Genomic DNA, 21,630 nt, shown 5'->3' on the forward strand with positions numbered 1-21,630 from the left:
AGAAAGGTTGACAGTGAACATCTAGTTTGCAATGAACAACATGGGTTTACTAAGGGAAGGTCATGTTTTAGCAACTTGCTCACATTCTATAACAGTGTTACCATTGAACTAGACAAGGAGAATGGATACACCATGATACTTTTGCATTTTGCTAAGGCTTTTGACAGAATAATGCATGGCAGACTGCTGCATAAATTGGAGAAAATAGGTTTGGGTTATACAATACACTCATTATACAATAGTAACATGGATAAGAGGATGGCTGACTGACAGATATCAAAAAAGTGGTATATGGGGATCCTAGTCTGCAAGGTTTAAGTAACAAGTGGTATACCACAAGGATCTGTGCTTGGTCCACTGTTATTCAATCTGTACATTAATGATATTGGGAAGGATTTGACAAGTGACATACAGTTATTTGCTGATGATGCAAAGATAGGTAGGGTAATCAGAAATGCTGCTGATATGCAGTCTTTGCAGAATGATATGAATAGGCTGGAATTGTGGGCATGGGAAAATGAGTGTCGGTTCAATGTCAGTAAATGTAAAGTCATTCACTCCGGCATGATTAGATATCCATTGTCGTATTATATTGGTGGGATTAGGCTACAAGAAACTGATGAGGCTAGGGATCTTGGAGTGTTAATAGATGGGAAGTTGAAGTTTAGGGGCCATGTGGCAAAGATTGCAAATACAACTCAAAAGATAATTGCAATGCTGAAACGAACGTTCACATGTAAAGATAAGTATGTTATTTTGCCTCTTTACAAAGCCTTCATAAGACCTCACTTGGACTATTGTACACAGGTCTGGTCTCCTGGTTTCCATTGTAATTCTGATATATTGGAGAGAGTACAAAGCAGAGTGTTAATAATAATATCAGAATTGTGGAATACTGATTATGAAGACAGATTGAAAATTTGTAGACTGCAGACACTAGCAAACAGGAGAAAGAGGGGTGATATGATTGAGACTTACAAACTTCTGAAAGGGTCATACAGGATTTCAACTGATGGAATTTTTCAATTTATGGAGGGTGGGGAAAGGACGAGAGGGCATCCTTGGAAGTTGAGAATGAAGGCCACCAAAAAGGGAGTAAGGGCTAGATTTTTCTCTGAGAGGGTGGTGTGTGATTGGAATGGATTGCCATTGGATGTTGTGAGCGCAAGCAGTGTGAATGAATTCAAAAATGAGTATGATAGCTGGTGTATGTAGTATGTGACCTCCCTTGATGAGTCTCTGACTCCTTGAAGGTCTCTTAATAATAATAATAATTATATATGTAAAACATATTCTTAGATTAATCTTTGATCTCACTTCTATAAATTTATTTTTAATCAATTTTTCATTAATCCAGTACTTAATTCTTCTTTTGTATATTTTAAGGAATAACAAACACTGATGATCCTAGTAAAGTGGTAATGGTTTTAGCAGCAACCAATTTTCCTTGGGATATTGATGAGGCTCTTCGTCGAAGACTTGAAAAAAGAATATACATACCTCTTCCTAATGGTAAAATTGAATGGCAGAATTATCACAAAAATAAAAACAATATTGTTTATTTGTTTATTTTAAATTTCTTTTTTTTTTTTTTGCAGTAAAGAATGATTTTTTAATTTAATTTTAATTTTTTAAATTTTAGTAGTTGTATAAAAAAATTTTAGATTGGTAATTAAATGTTATTTTCTGAGACTGCTGTTATTGCCCCTTTAAATGTTCAAATTATGTAAGGTTTTTGCACACTTCCTCCTTTTTCATTTATAATTTCTCCTTTCTGTACTTAAATTCCAAGCTGCTGATTTAATCAGAGTTTGATAGACTAAATAAAGAAAAAGAAAATCATTTATCAGTAGATACTGATATGTCAGATTAGTTATGTATATTCTATACTTAAATTGTATTGATCTCAAAAGTTTTTTTATTTTTCATAATGTGTATTCGTAAATTAATTGCTGTTCAAAAAAAAAAAGATGTGAAGGAAACATGCCTAATTTTTTAATTTGATCTAAAAATTTATAGAATATTTCTGATGTCTTATTCATCATCATCATCAAATTCCTCTCTGTACCCTCAAGTACAGAGAGGATATGATACAGGATATGATAGTACTACATGAAAAAATTACATCATTACTAACTTCCTATACAATTTTCCTCCAAATCAGTCTGTCACTTGTCAAGACTCCAATATTATCATTATCAGATCTATCGTCTAAGGCACACTGTATCATATTAATCCACCCATATCTTGGTCTTCCTCTGCATCGTTTTACTGCCAACCTGGCAGAGAACACTTGTTTTGCTAATCTTTCCTCGCCCATTCTGTTTAAGTGACCATACCACCTGAGATTAGCTCTGCTAACGCATTCCTGGATGCTGACAATGTCAAGTTCTTTCCTAATATCCTCATTTTTAATATGATATTGCCATTGATGCCATCTTTTCACACCTATAATATTTCTTAGAACTTTCATATCTGCTGTCTCTAGTCTTTGGTCAAGTGTTTTACTTCTGACTCAACTCTCAGATCCATAAGTTAAAACTGGTTTGAACACTGTCGTGTATACAGCTAATTTACTGTTCGGACTAATTTCTCTTTTATTCCATATGAATTTATTCAATTGACTTCCCACCATACCAGCTTTGCTGATTCTGTTGTCTATTTCTATATTTAATTTACCATCTTCACTAAAAATCATGCCTAAGTAGCTGAAACGTTTTACTTGTTCCACAGGTTCTCCATTCACAACACAGTTGACATTTTCAATGATTCTGCCTATTTTCATTGTCTTTGTCTTTTTATTGCTGACCTTCATACCATATCTATTACATCAGCTATTCAATTTAGTCAGAGAATCTTGCAGACTTGTAGCGGATTTATTTAGAAGTATAACATCATCTGCATAAAGCAAAGAGCTGACATTAACATCTCCAAATTTGATATCATGTTTAATACCACTTTCCTTCATAATGTGATCCATATAGATAATGAATAACAGATGGGATAATGTACATCCTTGTCTCACACCAGATTTAACATTAAACCATCTTCCTGTACTTCCTTCAATTCTAACTGCTGACTTACAACTCAAATAAAGACTAAGTATTGCTTGATATAATGCCCCATTGACACCATATAACTGCAGCTTATTGAATAGCTTCTCTCTTGGCACCTTGTCATATGCCTTTTGCAAATCGACAAAACTTAAATACAGATCTTTGTTATATTACCATATTTTCTCTACTATTTGTCTTAAATGAAGATCTGATCCTGACAGCCTCTATTTGGCCTGAATCCAGCTTGTTCTTCGCCAAGCTTTTCTTCCACAATTCTTCTCAACCGTTTCTCAAGTATATTTGCATAGATCTTGCCAGGAACACTCAGTATGGAAATACCTCTGTAATTTTCACATTTAGTTTTATTTCTCTTTTTATATATGGGTACTATGAAAGCTCTACTCCAATCATCGGGAATTCGTCCCTCTGTCCAGGTCTTCTGAACTATGCAGTGCAGCCACTGTAAGACTCATATACCACCATACTTCAGCATTTCTGGTTGAATATCATCTACTGTTGCCTTTCAACATTTCAAGTCTTCAATAGCTTTTTTTTTTTTCTACTTGAAGTATGGATACGTATTCCTGACTGGATGCCTGGTCAGTGTTTTTTACCACTGTGCTGTCATCACTGCTTGTTTCATTTAGCAGTTTTTCAAAGTAATTACTCCATACTTCAAGGATATCTTTTTCTCCCGTTTTCATATCACCTTTATCATATCTAACTCCTTTTACAGCACTCTTTCCTCCATTCTTAAGCTTCTTCAACAACCTCCAGAATAATATTTTGCCACCTTCTTGATATTTATTTTCTATATTCTTGCCAAAGTCTTCCCATGACTTTTGTTTAGCTAGTTTTACACACTGTTTAGCTTTCTTACATTTGTCTCTGTATTATCTAAGAGCACAAGCAGACTTATTTGCTAGGAACTTTTGATATGCTTTCTTCTTTTTCTTCACTGCCTCTTTAACTTCCTGTGTCCACCATGGAGTTCTAATTTTTCTATCCTTGCAGACAACTTCACCACATGCCACTGAATCTCCAAGGTTTGATTCCTGTTCTCCAGCTCTTTCATTTTTTCTTCAATAATCTTTGTGTATTTTAGTCCACAGTTCACATCTGAGAGCTGCTCAACTTTTATTCGCTTTAAAACTTTCTTACATGTTAATCTTTTCAATATGAAATTCAATTTTATCCTGCTCAAGACTAAATAGTGATCACTTCCAATTTCAAATCCTCTGTACACTCTGGTGTCCTGCACCAGGGAGAAAACATCGCTATCAACAATAACATAGTCAATGAGACTTTTCTTATTCCTTGCCTCTTATCTCCATGTGAATTTGTGCACATTTTTATGTTGGAACATGGTGTTAGTAATAATCAGTCCATGTCCTGAGCAGAAATCCAACAGATATTTGCCATTATTATTAGCTTTGTTCTTTTCTCCAAATTTTCCCAAAATATTTCTGTATGTCTCACAATCATTTCCTACTCTACTATTTAGATCCCCAACAAGGACCAACTTTTCCTTTTTCATTGTGTCAGTTGCTTTTTCTAAAGCCTCAAAAAATTCCTCCACTTCTACCTTAGTAGAACCTTCTGTGGGACCATAGGCACAAATAAGTCTCATTGTCCAGTTCCCCATTCTGATATTTGCCCACATTACTCTACTTGAGACTGCCTGCCATTCAAGAAGATTAGCCTCATATTTTGTGTTGAATACTATGGCTATTCCTTCTTTTCCTTGATTGTCATTGACTGAATATAACATTTTGTATTTATTGCTCAGAAAGATCTCATCAGTTTTTGTCTTTTTTGTTTCAGTCACCCCTATTATGTCGATCTGGTACTTATCTCATTCATTAGCTAGCTCCATTTCTTTGCCATTCAGGCTTCTTATGTTGATAGTACCGATCTTTAACTCTGGTGATGTTGAGTTGGGGTGTGCTTTCAGATTTATTCCAGTAGCTGACTTTTCGCTGTTCACCCTGGTTCTCTGGCAAAAACAATGGGGGACGCCCCACCGGAATGAAATTTTGTCATGTTGTACCATCATTTTTTTTATTTTGGTTTAACCAATAAGAATTCAATTTGGTCTGCTAAATCCCAAATTGCCAGCCCATCCTTGTTCAATATCCAAGTAGATACCCAACAGGGTGCACCACGAGAAGGTGAGGATTGGACATTAGGTCAGAAGCCCTATTCGGTTCTTCGCATTCCTTTAAAGGCTATGTGGAGATCTCTTCTCAAATATACAGCTTTGACTCTTAACAGGTTCGCTGCCAACTACGAGTATACTCGTATGTCGATTTACCGACCTCCTATGCCAAACACGAGTTATCCCTTTGTATAATTACCTTAATTTGGACCCTTGGATTCTGAATAAAGCGGAGAGCATGTCTGGGTGCTTGGTAGAAGGGAAATAATTTTAACTAAAATATAGTATATTGTGTATGTGCCTCGGATGCCAACTACGAGTATACTCGTAGTTCGTATATGATCTTCGCAAGCCAACTACGAGTATACTTGTATGTCGATTACCAACCTCGTATGCTAAGTGCAAGTTAATTCCTAGTATAACACGTAATTTGTAAATCAATTTTAAACTAGTAAAATCAATAAAAATAAAAAGTAATCAATGAAATAAAAAAGCACTCAGTAAAATAAAATAAAAATAAAAAAATTTATTCAAATTAAGAATGGTACATTTTAAAACAATTTTCCACGCACAATGATGGTTTTTCCTGGCAAACAGGACAATGATAATGTGTTTTGCGTCTACGTTCGTTTCTTGTACAGACACGGCATGGCTTTGTCCGGTGATTCTTTTTTTTCTGCTGGTGGTAAAATTTCCAAATAATGAAAATCCCGATTCCTCCTGATATTCTCTGATGCTGTAAGTTCATCCATCCCAACAAAAATTGAGATAAATTGATCTCTAAATTTTAATGCAGACATTGCATTTCCAGTAATCATGTTATAAAATTTATGCGCATTTTGAATGTTTATCTCAAAAATGCATATGGCCAATTTCTTTGGCCATCTAATTGTCTTTCGTAAGGTGGAATAGTATGAAAGCATTTGATCAGAAAGATCAGTGCCTGACATACCCAAATTATAATCCCTAATGATATTAGGTTTTAACTGAAATTTACCATTCCGTTGCGCTTCAACCATTTCAAATTTGTGCATATTTGAAATGGAAAGGAGTTCCCTCTTATCCTTCCATTTGCTGACTACAACAGGACCTCTTCTTTGCCAGACAAATTCCCCTTTCTTTAGTTTCTTTTGAATAACATCTGGTGGATTGTTTTTCCTATCATTTTTCAGCATTCCACACACATACGTTTTTCTGTTGGTAAGCGATTCTGTTAGAGCTACAGAATTATAAAAATTGTCCATATGCAATACATAACCCCCGTCTAAATATTCTTCCATCAAGTGGAATACAACATCATATGCGTGACCCATTTTCGCTAAAGACGATTCAGATTTTCCTGTATAAATTTTTATTTTCATCACCAATCCATTTGATTCGCACAGTTCATAGAATTTCACGCCATGAAAATTTCATGCCATATGTTTTTTGTTTTTTATGTATTGCCGAAATGCCAGTCTACCGTGCCACAACACCATTGACTCATCAATACATAAGTTTCTGTCTGGTGTGTAGCAATTTCGCATTACACTATTAAAATGATCTAGGACTGGTCTTAATTTGTGCAATTTATCATTAGCTGCTTGGGAATTATCTGTGAAATGTAAATGACGCAATAAAATTTGAAATCGATTTCGGCTCATTTTAGAGCACCAAAATGGCAAATTGTAAAGTTGATTTGTACTCCAGTAATGCTCAATAGACGGTAAATTACAAGGACCCATATGAAGTAAAAGTCCAAGAAATAATTTCATTTCAGGTATGTCTGTTGCTTTCCAGTTAGAAATTCTTAGACTTTTTTTGAACTGCGCTCGGCTTTCCTCAATATTCTGTAAAGCATATTAAATTGGTTTGTTCTACTAAAATTGTGAGAAAATCTTCCGAAAAGAAAAGTTCAACTAACCTTTTGATACTGAAATTTCCAGTGTCAATTTTAAAACCTGTAGTTTCAACAAAGTCAAATTGTAGGGGCTCTTCTTCTGAATTTTCCCAATAAGTTGATGTTGATGTATTTGGCTGGTTGCTAACTTCATCTTCAAAAGTTTCTTCATCATCGGAGTCACCGCTAGAGTCATCTGTGGGATCATCTTCGGAATCGGAACCAAATATTTCATGAAATTCATCATTGCTCATATTAGCATAAGCTTCTACTTCTATATCAGTAAGTTTTCTTTTACTGGTCATGGCGAAATTGAAGGTTCTTAGAGACTAGAAACTAAAACTGAACTAGACGCAATAAACACTGGCATCAGCACATGTAATATATAGATGGAAGTGATACGAGATTACTCGTAGTTGGCGTATGAAACAAAATTCGATCTGATAAGCCGGCTACGAGATTACTCGTAGTGACCTTGAAGATGCGAAAAGCGTTTGGCCTTGCGGGAACAAACTATGACTGAGTAGCGTGGCAGCGAACGTGTTAAGGACCCCTGATCTGATGTCTTGATATATAATGTAAATATGGGCATCTCCATTTCAAAGACTCATTGCAGGAGGTCTGCACAGTACCTCTCCATGACTTGCTCACTGTCAGTGCATGTATGAACACTTCTTGCAGATGTTCCAGTCATTCATTACTTTCAAAGCCAAAAATCTAATCCTCACATCCTTACTAACTACAGTCTTACATAACCTCCAAGGGTGCCTCCCCCCCTTCTCTTCCTACTTGTCTTGCATTGTAAAATTTTCTTTTGCATCAGTCTTAAATAAAATTGCTTTAGTAACTTATAAGTTTGTCATGGGGCCCTCTTTTCTGCCTTTGAGCAGAACTTTGCAACCCTAGCACCTTTGATTTATCCTCAGAGAGAGGGCATTTCACAGACTCATCACCATCATTTGACTTACCCCTGGATTCTCTCCACCTCCTCCTTGTCTCCAAGAAATTCAAGCAACTAAACCTGTGCATAATAATTAAGATGCAACCATTCCACATACCAAAGTTATATAATGAGGGATTATAACTTTCTTGTCTCTACTTATTCAGTAAACCTTTCAATATCCAAGTAATCCTTCAAGCTATTTCGCTCACTTTTGCAGTAGACTCTCTGAACTCCAATTTGCTGTTCAACATCATCTCCACATCCTTACCCTCATCAGTTTCCTGCAGTCCAGTATCCCAAAGTGTATAACCTTTCATTTTACCACATTAACTAACCTGATAGCTATTATCCTTTGCCCACACTGCCAGGCTATTTAAATCATCCTGCAACATCTCTGCATTGCATTTATTAACTATTGCCCTTACCAGTTTAGCATCATCAGCAAACAACCAGGTATTTCTCTTCAAATCATTTTGTATATTATTAATATACAAAACAAACAGTGGTCCTAATACAATGCCCCAAAACACTTCGCTACTCATTGCACCCTTTCTCCTGGATTTTACTCTGCCAAATATTGCTCTCTCTCATTGTCTGTCTGCCAGCCACTCTCCTATCCATGCCACCAAATTTATAATCATTCCTAATTACTCCAGTTTACATACGAGATTTCCATGGAGTATTCTGTCAAATGCCTTTTCAAAGTCTGGCAGTATCATGATGATGTTGCCATTTTCTTTATCCAACTCAGCTGTCACTCTGTTTATTATAAAAAGTGAGTCCACAGCAGAATCTACCTTTCATAGAATATTCTGTAGAGTTATCACATTCTTATTCACTCATTCCTTAATTCTGTCTACCATTCAATCAACTTTTCCAATACTTTAACCACTACTCCTGAGAAAGTAATCAGTCTGTAATTTGATTCTTGATCTTGGAGCCTCCTTTATGTAACAGAACTATCTTGTCCTCTTTTCACTCTTCAGAACCCTTGTTTGAGGTAAGAGTCTTGCACATTCTCATAATACATATACTAATACCTTGTTCAGTCCCACTGTATTCACAGTGTATTTCTCAAAATCAGTCTTTGTTGCACTGCATTGCCTCCACCTGGACGATATACTCTTGCAAATTGATCACTTAGCAACTCAGTTATGCTTCTCTCACTTTCCTACCATTAACATTCATTAGTTATCCTTCCCTAATCAGTGCTTTTTTTTTGGGAAGGTATGCAATGTTACAGTGTACTGGCACCTTTATTAAACAGTGACGTTTGATATAGAGATGCAATCCATTTGGAAATTTGTTTCAGTAATTTTTTTTACTCATTTACCTATAGTATTCAAATAAGCTGTAAGCTTAGTTATTTAATGAAATTGGCATTTTTACTATGCCTATTGTTAAGATAATGGTATAACTATTTTTGGAATTTTAAATACTTCCATGTTTATATATTAACACACACATCCCAGGCTGTGTCTCATGTGAGTTGTACCTCAAGCAGGACTGTACTGTATTTGAATATATATTTATATGTTCAGTGGGCATCCACAGATGCCGTATGATCACTCCGATGCTCGGTGATGTGCCACACCAAGCCTCACCATGTAGTTCTGTTGTTTGCTTTTCTGAGGCTTCAACTCTCTGAAGATCAGTCACTCCACACACACACACACACACACCATCCATCTCATTGATGGTCTACCCCTTCTTCTTTTTCCTGTATTTGAATAGTACAATAAAATTTTTAATTTTTTGGTTTGCAATATGCAGTATGGTGTCCATTCCAGTTGTTACTAATTACAAATATTAAAATTATTCTATTTTTCACTAAATACATTATACATTGGGACACAGTCAATGTGTTGTTTTAGTGCTACAATAAAAATTTACTTTGTTTTGCTTGCATCTGTGCAGTGGTGTAATTGTGTTTCACTATATAAGATCATTTTCATTCTAATACTAAACTCACAATAGATACTGGATATGCACTGGACAAATTTTGGTGTCTTGCTCTTAGGTCAAATACAACATGAGTCGATTTGGCTCTTTTTCTCATGAGTGTTAAGTAAATCATGTTACAAGAGTTTATCCAACTTTCATAGATGTGTTCATCTTAAGAAGTAATACAAAAAAAAAAAAAAATTGACTTGAACCATAAAGTAAAAAATGAAAAGATTTTATTTTTCTCTTCCACAGTTAAGAAATTAAAAAGAAGTGATAAACTGAGACGAGTTAACTACAGAACTGTGCCAGACATTATTTTTGTTCATCATGGTATCAGTGTTCCAGCAGCAGGAATGACTGGTCAAGTTGCTGGATTGTTGATAAAAAAAAATTACTTCTATTCCAAGTATAGCTGGTTAAATGATCAAAATAAGAGACTTGGATGCAGGAATGTTGTTAGTGTGTGTATATATATATATATATATATATACACACCACCACCTCAGAATTCAAGATTTTTTTTTTTTTTTTTTTTTTTTTTTTTAAGGCATGTTTTAATGGTTGAGATACAGTTTTGTTGCACTTCAAGCCCGCTTCTAGGCATTGCCTTAGTGGGTTATGATGATCCTGTTTGTAAACGAGTGGAAAGAACTCTTGGAGTAGAAAAGAAGATTTCTAAGGAGTCAGCAAGTTGCAAACTTTTTTTTAGTAAAAGTAGATATCAACAGCAACTGTCTTTAAGAAAGAAAAGATTATCACACTGTGAAGTAACAATTATAGGTAAATACTTTTTTAGTTTTTTTTTCATATCCATCAAATCTCCAATTTTTCCTGCTAGCAAAGAATGGTCACTGGCACCTTTTTTTTACCCCCCCCCCCCAAAAAAAAAAAAAACTTTCCCAATTCTTCTTTTTCTCAATACACTGCAAAAGAATTCCTTAGTTTTTCTTTTGGCCTATTCAGCTAATGTCCTTCTCTTATAATCTGATTTTTTACCTTATTACTATGCTAGTCATTCTTCTTGCCTGCACCTTTTATTGCTCATGGAGATTCTGGTAGCAAGATTTATACGTTGGTTAGACATAACTGGTAATTAGTTTACGGAATTAACAACGCATATAAAGTATATTAATTAAAGGTAACTTTAATGAATAACTTCTATATTTTGGCAACATCACATTGCCATCTTCAGGAACATAAAGATATGGTATGTGCACTCAGGAACTAACACAAAGCAAATGAGGAAGAAAGCAAGAAACTAATATTGTTCCTAAAGTCCTAATGGTGCCCTCTTGCGGGCTAATTTGGTAGTCTTGGCAGTTGGGCTGAAGTTCTCATAATGAAAGTCTTCCAAATTTGGGGCAGTTTCATGCACCCAAATTTGTTGAGGTTAGGAACGTTTTTTAGAGCTGCTGAAGATTCTTTGAATAATCTTTCGTATTTAAACTTGCTGCAATGAATTATTTTTGTTTTCTTCCAACGAATTTTATGGTGGGTATCTAAGGCATGGTCTGCCAGCCCAGAGCGGCTGTACTAGTGAAACCAGATGTAGTCTTGGTGTTCTGAAATCCTGATGTTTGTTGTTCTGCCTGTTTGGCCAAAGTAGGACAATTTGCAGCTGCAAGGGACCTGGTATACACCAGGTAGGTCTAGGGGAAGTGGTTGGTCTTTGGTAGAGCGGATAAGGGATGCCAACTTTTTATATGGTCTGTAACAGGAAGTAAGGTCGTATTTTTTGAGGATATTGGTTATTTTCTCAGAGGTGCCCTGGATGTAGGGGATGGTGATAGACTTGGTGTAATCTTTATTGTGGAGGGGGGTTGTGGTTTACAGGTTTTAGTATTTTTTGGATTTTTTTGGGGTTATAGCCATTGGCTAAGAAAGTGTTGAGGATGTGGTTTAGTTCAATAGTCAGGGTCTTGTTATCTGAGCAGATTAATTTTGTCCTGTTATATAGTGTTTTTATCACCCCATATTGTTGTGAGGGGGGGGGGGAATTGCTGGTGAATGTATCTGCCAGTGTGGGTGGGTTTTCTGTAAACAGAGAAAACCAAAAATCCATCAAGCTGGCAGGTGATTAAAGTGTCTAGGAAGGGGAGGGTGTTGTTTTCCTCTTTTTCTAAGGTGAACTGGACTCTGGGGTGTTGGTTGTTTAAGTGTGTTAGGAAGGAGTGGAGTGTGTCTGAGCCATGTGGCCAAATAGCAAACACATCATCCACATAACGAAGCCAAATAGTGGGTTTTTGTGGGGCGGAGTTTAAGGCTTTCTCTTCAAATGTCTCCATAAAGAAATTGGCCAAGGGTGGGGAAAGTGGTGAACCCATGGCTGTCCCCTCTATCTGTTTGTAGAACTTTCCTTGCCAAACGAAATAGCCTGAGTTCATTGTGAACTGAAATAGGGCTGAGATATTGGGAGGAAACTTGGCTTGGATGAGCTCAAGGGTTTCTTTGAGTCGGACATTAGTGAATAGGGAGGAGACGTCAAAACTGACCATTATGTCAGTGTGTTGGAGTGTGAAGTTTTCTATACTGGCTTTAAAGTGGGCTGAGTTTTTTATGTGTGATGGTGTGTTGCCAGTGTGGTGCGTGAGCGTGTTGGCTAAATGTTTGGCTAATTTATATGTGGGGGAATCAATGCCATCCACTATGGGACGCAATGGCACATTTTGTTTATCTATTTTTGGGAGTCCATATAATCGGGGGGGTCTAGAGTTATAAGGTTTAAGTTTGTTAGTGACTTCCACAGGCCAAGAAGTGACTTTCTTAAGGAGTCTGTGGATAGTTCTAATCTGAGAGCTGGTCGGATTATATTCAATGGGGAGGTAAGTAGTACAGTCTAGTACTAAAGAATTTAGCTTACCTTTGTAGTCTTTTTGATTGAGTACCACAGTGGCGCTTCCCTTATCAGCTTTGGTGATTACTATTTTTTTGTTGTTTTTCAATTCTTGTAGGGCTGTATATTCGTTTTTGGATAAGTTGGATTTTGGAGGTTTGGCTTTAGTGAGAACACAGACTACATCCAGTCTTACATTGTTGGCGATATGGTTAGGCAGGTTGCGAATTCCACGCTCTATTTGGATCATGATTTCTTCAGCAGGTATCCTTTTAGGAGCTAAGGCGAAATTGTGACCACGTGAAAGTGCGGTGAGTGCTTCAGGCTTTAAAACTGCCGACGAGAGGTTGACTACAATGTTGAGTACCCCAGCCACCACTCAACACTGTAGTCAACCTCATCCAAGCCAAGTTTCCTCCCGATATCTCAGCCCTATTTCAGTTCACAATGAACTCAGGCTATTTCGTTTGGCAAGGAAAGTTCTACAAACAGATAGAGGGGACAGCCATGGGTTCACCACTTTCCCCACCCTTGGCCAATTTCTTTATGGAGACATTTGAAGAGAAAGCCTTAAACTCCGCCCCACAAAAACCCACTATTTGGCTTCGTTATGTGGATGATGTGTTTGCTATTTGGCCACATGGCTCAGACACACTCCACTCCTTCCTAACACACTTAAACAACCAACACCCCAGAGTCCAGTTCACCTTAGAAAAAGAGGAAAACAACACCCTCCCCTTCCTAGACACTTTAATCACCTGCCAGCTTGATGGATTTTTGGTTTTCTCTGTTTACAGAAAACCCACCCACACTGGCAGATATATTCACCAGCAATTCCCCCCCCCCCCCCTCACAACAATATGGGGTGATAAAAACACTATATAACAGGACAAAATTAATCTGCTCAGATGACAAGGCCCTGACTATTGAACTAAACCACATCCTCAACACTTTCTTAGCCAATGGCTATAACCCCAAAAAAATCCAAAAAATACTAAAACCTGTAAACCACAACCCCCCTCCACAATAAAGATTACACCAAGTCTATCACCATCCCCTACATCCAGGGCACCTCTGAGAAAATAACCAATATCCTCAAAAAATACGACCTTACTTCCTGTTACAGACCATATAAAAAGTTGGCATCCCTTATCCGCTCTACCAAAGACCAACCACTTCCCCTAAACCTACCTGGTGTATACCAGGTCCCTTGCAGCTGCAAATTGTCCTACTTTGGCCAAACAGGCAGAACAACAAATATCAGGATTTCAGAACACCAAGACTACATCCGGTTTTACCAGTACAGCTGCTCTGGGCTGGCAGACCATGCCTTAGATACCCACCATAAAATTTGTTGGAAGAAAACAAAAATAATTCATCGCAGCAAGTTTAAATACAAAAGATTATTCAAAGAATCTTCAGCAGCTCTAAAAAAACATTCCTAACCTCAACAAATTTGGGTGCATGAAACTGCCCCAAATTTGGGAGACTTTCATTATGAGAACTTCAGCCCAACTGCCAAGACTACCAAATTAGCCCGCAAGAGGGCACCATTAGGACTTTAGGAACAATATTAGTTTCTTGCTTTCTTCCTCATTTGCTTTGTGTTAGTTCCTGAGTGCACATACCATATCTTTATGTTCCTGAAGATGGCAATGTGACGTTGCCGAAATATAGAAGTTATTCATTAAAGTTACCTTTAATTAATATACTTTATATGCGTTGTTAATTCCGTAAACTAATTACCAGTTATGCTCATGGAGATATTGATCAGCTTTTTTCATCCATAATGTGTTTTTTGTTGCACACTTCTGCTTTATGATGCTACTCATCCATTTATCAATTCTTGGTATGCAATCTTATAATGCTTTCTTCAAACACTCCATGATCATTTCCCACATTCTGTTTACATTCTTATTCCATTTCCCTTCTCCAAGCTGCCTCTTAAGTTTGTTATAATCACTGGCTCTGTAGTGTGTATATATATATATATATATATATATATATGGAACTACAGAGTTCAAATTGAATATAGTTTGAATATATGGAACTCCATATATATATATGTATATGTAATCATAGACTTCTACTCGGTTGTTGTGATACCTTTTTAAAATGTATCACAACAATTTTTACCTGTAATTCCCAGTTTTTTAGATACTTCAATGTTTATTACTATTCTCTTCCTTTAATGAACCTGATGAATTATAAGCCGAAACTAGTTGTATTATTCTCATTAAACTTTATAAGTTATCGCGGTTTAAGTCATTAAATCTATTTTAAAAAAAAATATATATATATAAGTTAGATAGGGCTAAATGGCCTCGCCTACTCCCGTATACGGGAATAAAAAGGCGTTAGCTGATTTTTTTTTTTTATATATATATATTTATATATATCCCTGCTTAACTGAGAATCTGAGAATTACGCTTGTTTAGCAACCTCCAGGACAAGACTGCATGGTTACGTTATTATTTTGGTAACCTTCATGGAGTCAACAGACTCGTCATGGGAGGCCCACTCAACCAGCAACATGTCTATCATAATGAGCTTTGAAATTATTTACACTATCTGCATTCACAATGCACTCAGGCAATTCATTCCACTTACAACTCTCCACATAAAAAATCTACTCCCCACATCCTTCTTCACTAGATCTTTATACAACTTACAGGGATGGCTTCTTGTTCCTCCCTTCTTAACATTCAATCTTTTTATGGTTTCTTCTGTATTAATCTGATAGAACCCTTAATTAACTTCAAAAGTCTCTATCATATCTCCTCTTTTCCTCCTGTCCACCAACCTTTGTAATCCACATTCTGTCAAACTCTCTCCGTAACCAACACTCCAGAGTACTGATATCACTTTGGTTATTTGTCTTTGGATCCTCTCTAGTGTTTCCACATCATAATGAAAACTAAGTGACCAAATCTGAGCACAGTAGTCCATATGTAGTCTGACCAATGACTTATATAGAGGCACCACCGCCTCTTTATCCCTACATGTCAATGTACTTTTTATCATAGCAACAATTATGATGTGCAGTCTTCGCAACACTTGTGATGTGCCGTCAGAATTTCAGTCTATGGTCTACCATCACTCCAAGATCCCAAATGTCATCCACTTCCTGAAGTACAGCTCCATCAATGCAGTACATAGCCTTATATTTCTGTATCCCAAAGTGCAACACCTTGTATTTATTAATATTAAAACTGCAACCCCACTCATTACATGGTTCCAATCAGAGGTTGAGTGGTTACCTTGTTTATGGATACATCTTCTGATGCTGTTAACAGATCAAGCACTCCCAAAACCTTGGTTTCCTTCCATCATTTGCTGTTTCAGGTAATTATTCCCTTAGTAACTGTATAAGTTTCATTTCCATCTTGCCAATACGACCTTTCCTTTCTATGGCCCTATAGCTGAAGTCCTAATAAATAATTCCTCAGCCTGCACGCATGGCAATCTGCAAATGCATGTCATCCGTTTTTCTATGCACATCCCTGGTCTGTGTAGCAATAACCAACAGTATATTTTGTCCTCAGTCACACATCATATAGATTCAAATGGACTATTTCCCTCAGTCTTGAATTCCACCTTAACTTCTTTTGTTGGTTGTGGTTTTTAATTAGTAATTCCCCTCATCTCAAAATACCTGAAAATACCTCTTAAAATCTATCCTTGTATCATCTTCTGTGAACTGAAGCTAATTAATGCTGATAATTTTTGGCCCAAGTTGAACTTAGCAATACCAAAACTTCTTTCCCCCCCATTCCTGATGCTGCCTCAGGCATTTGTGTACATGAATTTTGACATCCTCTTGGGGCCAAAACTATCCTTGCATTCTGTAACTACCAAACCATTCAAATTTTAGAATAAAAAAACTCCAATCTGCATTGCATGGTTATTTCTGTACACACACACTGATTTGTCCCATGGGTGACTGGACACATGCTTGGGGAAAGCTCTAGTTTCCCCAATTTTGCACTTCCAGCCTCTCATTGAACAACACTTTCTCCAAATATCTAACTCTCAAACCCTCATGAATATCATTAATTTCCTGATATGTACCCGCAAGGGATGTTCGGGCTACTATGTCAGTAATTTATGATTAAGTTTATATTGCTATTAATCTCCTATTAACAGTTTCTCACCAAATTAGTCTATTACTTGAGCACACTCCGATATTGAAATATCTGATATTTCATGCTTCTAAGGCACTTCTGACTGAATCAATCCACCTAGACCAGTGGTGGCGAACCTTTTTATGTGCGTGTGCCAAAAATTTACAAATCGAGTTGCTGAAGTGCCGGGCAGTTTTTAATAGAAGAAAAATTAATAGAAAATTAATCTAACTTAATTTATTTATTTATTTATTTATAATATATATCATCATCATCATCATCATCAAATTCCTGACATGTCCCCTCAAAGGGTGTACAGGATATGATAGTACTACATTAAAAATTTACATCATGACTAACTTCCTATCTACAATTTTCCTCCAAATCCACCTGTTACCCGTCAAGACTCTAGCATTATCAGATCTTATATTTCTATTGTCTAGGGCACTTTGTGCCGTATCAATCCACCTATATCTTGGTCTTCCTCTGGGTCATTTTCCTGCCAACCTGGCAGAGAACACTTGTTTTGCTAAAAACAGAATGGGCTTTCCTTGCCCATTCTGTTTAAGTGACCATACCACCTGAGATTAGCTCTGCTAACGCATTCCTGGATGCTGACAATGTGGAGTTCTTTCCTAATATCCTCGTTTTTAATATGATATTGCCATTGATGCCATCTGTTCACGCCTATAATCTTTCTCAGGACTCTCATATCTGCAGTCTCTAGTCTTTGGCCAAGTGTTTTACTTCTGACCCAGCTCTCAGATCCATAAGTTAAAACTGGTTTGAACACTGTCTTGTATACAGCTAATTTACTGTTCTGACTAATTTCTCTCTTATTCCATATAAATTTATTCAATTGACTACTTACTATACCAGCTTTGTTGATTCTGTTGTCTATTTCCATATTTAATTTACCATATTCATCTAAAAATCGTGCCTAAGTAGCTGAAATGTTTTACTTGTTCCACAGGTTCTCCATTCACAACACAGTTGACATTTTAAATGATTCTGCCTATTTTCATTGTCTTTGTCTTTTTATTGCTAACCTTCATACCATATCTATTGCAACAGTTATTCAATTTAGTCAGTGAATCTTGCAGACTTGTAGCAGATTTATTTATAAGTATAACATCTTCCGCATAAAGCAAAGAGCTGACATTAACATCTCCAATTTTGATATCGTGATAAAGGTGACATGAAAACGGGAGAAAAAGATATCCTTGAGGTATGGAGTAATTACTTTGAAAAACTGTTAAATGAAACAAGCAGTGATGACAGCACAGTGGTAAAAAGCAGTGACCAGGCATGCAGTCAGGAATACATATACATACTTGAAATAGAAAAAGCCGTCAAAGGCTTGAAATGTTGAAAGGCAGCAGGAGTAGATGATATTCGACCAGAAATGCTGAAGTATGTATGGTGGTATAAGAGTCTTACAGTGGCTGCACTGCATAGTTCAGAAAGCCTGGACAGAGGAACGAATTCCTGATGATTGGAGTAGAGCTCTAATAGTACCGATATATAAAAAGGGAAATAAAACTGAATGTGAGAATTACAGAGGTATTTCCCTACTGAGGTTCCTGGCAAGATCTATGCAAGTATACTTGAGAAATGGTTGAGAAGAATTGTGGAAGGAAAGCTTGGTGAAGAACAAGCTAGATTCAGGCCAAATAGAGGCTGTCGGGATCAGATCTTCACTTTATGACAAATAGTCGAGAAAGCATGGGAATATAACAAAGATCTGTATTTAAGTTTTGTCAATTTGGAAAAGGCATATGACAAGGTGCCAAGAGAGAAGCTATTCAATACGCTGCAGTTATATGGTGTCAATGGGGCATTATATCAAGCAATACTTAGTCTTTATTTGAGTTGTAAGTCAGCAGTTAGAATTGAAGGAAGTACAGGAAGATGGTTTAATGTTAAATCTGGTGTGAGACAAGGATATACATTATCCCCTCTGTTATTCATTATCTATATGGATCACATTATGAAGGAAAGTGGTATTAAACATGATATCAAAATTGGAGATGTTAATGTCAGCTCTTTGCTTTATGCGGATGATGTTATACTTCTAAATAAATCCGCTACGAGTCTGCAAGATTCTCTGACTAAATTGAATAGCTGTTGTAATAGATATGGTATGAAGGTCAGCAATAAAAAGACAAAGACAATGAAAATAGGCAGAATCATTGAAAATATCAACTGTGTTGTGAATGGAGAACCTGTGGAACAAGTAAAACATTTCACCTACTTAGGCACGATTGTTACTGAAGATGGTAAATTAAATATAGAAATAGACAACAGAATCAGCAAAGCTGGTATGGTGGGAAGTCAATTGAATAAATTCATATGGAATAAGAAAGAAATTAGTCGGAATGCTAAATTAGCTGTATACAAGACAGTGTTCAAACCAGTTTTAACTTATGGATCTGAGAGCTGGGTCAGAAATAAAACACTTGACGAAAGACTAGAGACCGCAGATATGAGAGTCCTGAGAAAGATTATAGGCGTGAACAGATGGCATCAATGGCAATAGCATATTAAAAATTAGGATATTAGGAAAGAACTTGACATTGTCAGCATCCAGGAATGCGTTAGCAGAGCTAATCTCAGGTGGTATGGTCACTTAAACAGAATGGGCAAGGAAAGATTAGCAAAACAAGTGTTCTCTGCCAGGTTAGCAGCAAAACAACCCAGAGGAAGACCAAGATATAGGTGGATTGATACGGTACAAAGTGCCTTAGACGATAGAAATATAAGATCTGATAATGTTGGAGTCTTGACAAGTAACAGACTGATTTGGAGGAAAATTGTAGATAGGAAGTTAGTAATAATGTAATTTTTTTCATGTAGTACTATCATATCCTGTACACCCCTTGAGGGTACATGGCAGGAATTTGATGATGATGATGAATTTTGATATCATGTTTAATACCACTTTCCTTCATAATGTGATTCATATAGATAATGAATAACAGAGGGGATAATGTACATCCTTGTCTCACACCAGATTTAACATTAAACCATCTTCCTGTACTTCCTTCAATTCTAACTGCTGACTTAGAGCTCAAATAAAGACTAAGTATTGCTTGATATGCCCCATTGATACTATATAACTGTAGCATATTGAATAGCTTCTCTCTCTTGGATATGCCTTTTCCAAATCGACAAAACTTAAATACAGATCTTTTTTATATTCCCATGCTTTCTTGACTATTTGTCATAAAGTGAAGATATGATCCTGACAGTCTCTATTTGGCCTGAATCCAGCTTGTTCTTCACCAAGCTTTTCTTCCACAATTCTTCTCAACCGTTTCTCAAGTATACTTGCATAGATCTTGCCAGGAACACTCAGTAGGGAAATTGCTCTGTAATTTTCACAATCAGTTTTATTTCCCTTTTTTATATATGCATACTATTAGAGCTCTACTCTCCAATCATTGGGAATTCTTCCCTTTGTCCAGGCTTTCTGAACTATGCAGTGCAGCCACTGTAAGACTTTTATACCACATGCTTCAGCATTTCTGGTCGAATATCATCTACTCCTGTTGCCTTTCCACATTTCAAGCCTTTGATGGCTTTTTCTACTTCAAGTATGGTTATGTATTCCTGACTTGCATGCATGCATGGTCAGTGCTTTTTTACCACTGTGCTATTATCACTGCTTGTTTCTTTTAGCAGTTTTTCAAAGTAATTACTCTACACTTCAAGGATATCTTTTTCTCCCGTTTTCATGTCACATTTATCATCTCTAACTCCTTTTACAGCACTCTTTCCTCCATTTCTAAGCTTCTTCAACAACCTTCAGAATATCTTACCACCTTCTTGATATTTATTTTCTATGTTCTTGCCAAAGTCCTCCCATGACTTTTGTTTAGCTAGTTTTTTAGCTAGGGGTGCTTAAGGGTCTCCTCAAATTAAAGGAATGCGGAAAACCGACCAGGGCTTCTGACCTAGTGTTCAGTCCTCACTTTCTCGTGGTGCACCCTGTTGGGTATCTACCTGGATACTGAACGAACAAGGATGAGCTGGCAATTTGGGATTTAGCCGACCAAATTATATTCTTATTGGCTTAAACCAATATAGAAAATGATGGTGCAACATGACAAAATATAATATATATATTTATTTATAATATTTTATAAATAATTATTTATATTTATTTATATATTTATTTATAATTTTATAAATATTTTATTTTATTTATAATATTTATTTATATATAAATTTATCATGTTACTCAGTGTAAAATTGATTATTGTATTATTAAATTGATTTTCATTATGTTGGTTTGAAAAAAAAAAACAAACAGTAGTGAGAAAAATACATATTTACAATGAGTTACTCACATGCATAAATGTAACTCATTTATGCATATTTACATGTAACTCACATGCATAAATATGCATGTGAGTTACATTGCATATTTATGCATTGTAACTCACCATCGAAGTCAGCTGACAACGGAAGCAGCAGAAGGATGCCAGCTCAAACGCAAACAAGCAGAAATAAAATCCAAAGATTGAAACTTTTTGTGAGTTGAGCCCACCGATAAAGAGAAGTTTCGTCAGAACGATAAACGACAGCCCGTTGTGAATGTGTTAAAACTAAGAAATATATAGCGAATATTGTTATGACAGTTTCACATGGTATGAATTTGGTAGAAGAGAATTAGCATTTCAACTCA

At 36.3% G+C, this 21,630-nt stretch overlaps 1 protein-coding gene across 1 annotated transcript in view; it reads left to right on the forward strand.

Annotated features, from left to right (window-relative positions):
• Nucleotides 1-21,630, forward strand: part of Kat60 (katanin p60) — a 165,791-nt gene that overhangs the window by 109,212 nt on the left and 34,949 nt on the right. Inside the window, exon 8 of the mRNA XM_090403440.1 lies at nt 1,387-1,512. Coding sequence (XP_090259566.1) covers nt 1,387-1,512 — 126 coding nt within the window. The remainder of the gene's footprint in view (nt 1-1,386; nt 1,513-21,630) is intronic.

The sequence above is a fragment of the Typopeltis vanoorti genome, chromosome 14 (assembly GCF_054136105.1).
Source record: "Typopeltis vanoorti isolate ZY-2024b chromosome 14, IOZ_Tvanoo_1.0, whole genome shotgun sequence".
In the NCBI taxonomy this organism is placed as follows: Eukaryota; Metazoa; Arthropoda; class Arachnida; order Uropygi; family Thelyphonidae; genus Typopeltis; species Typopeltis vanoorti.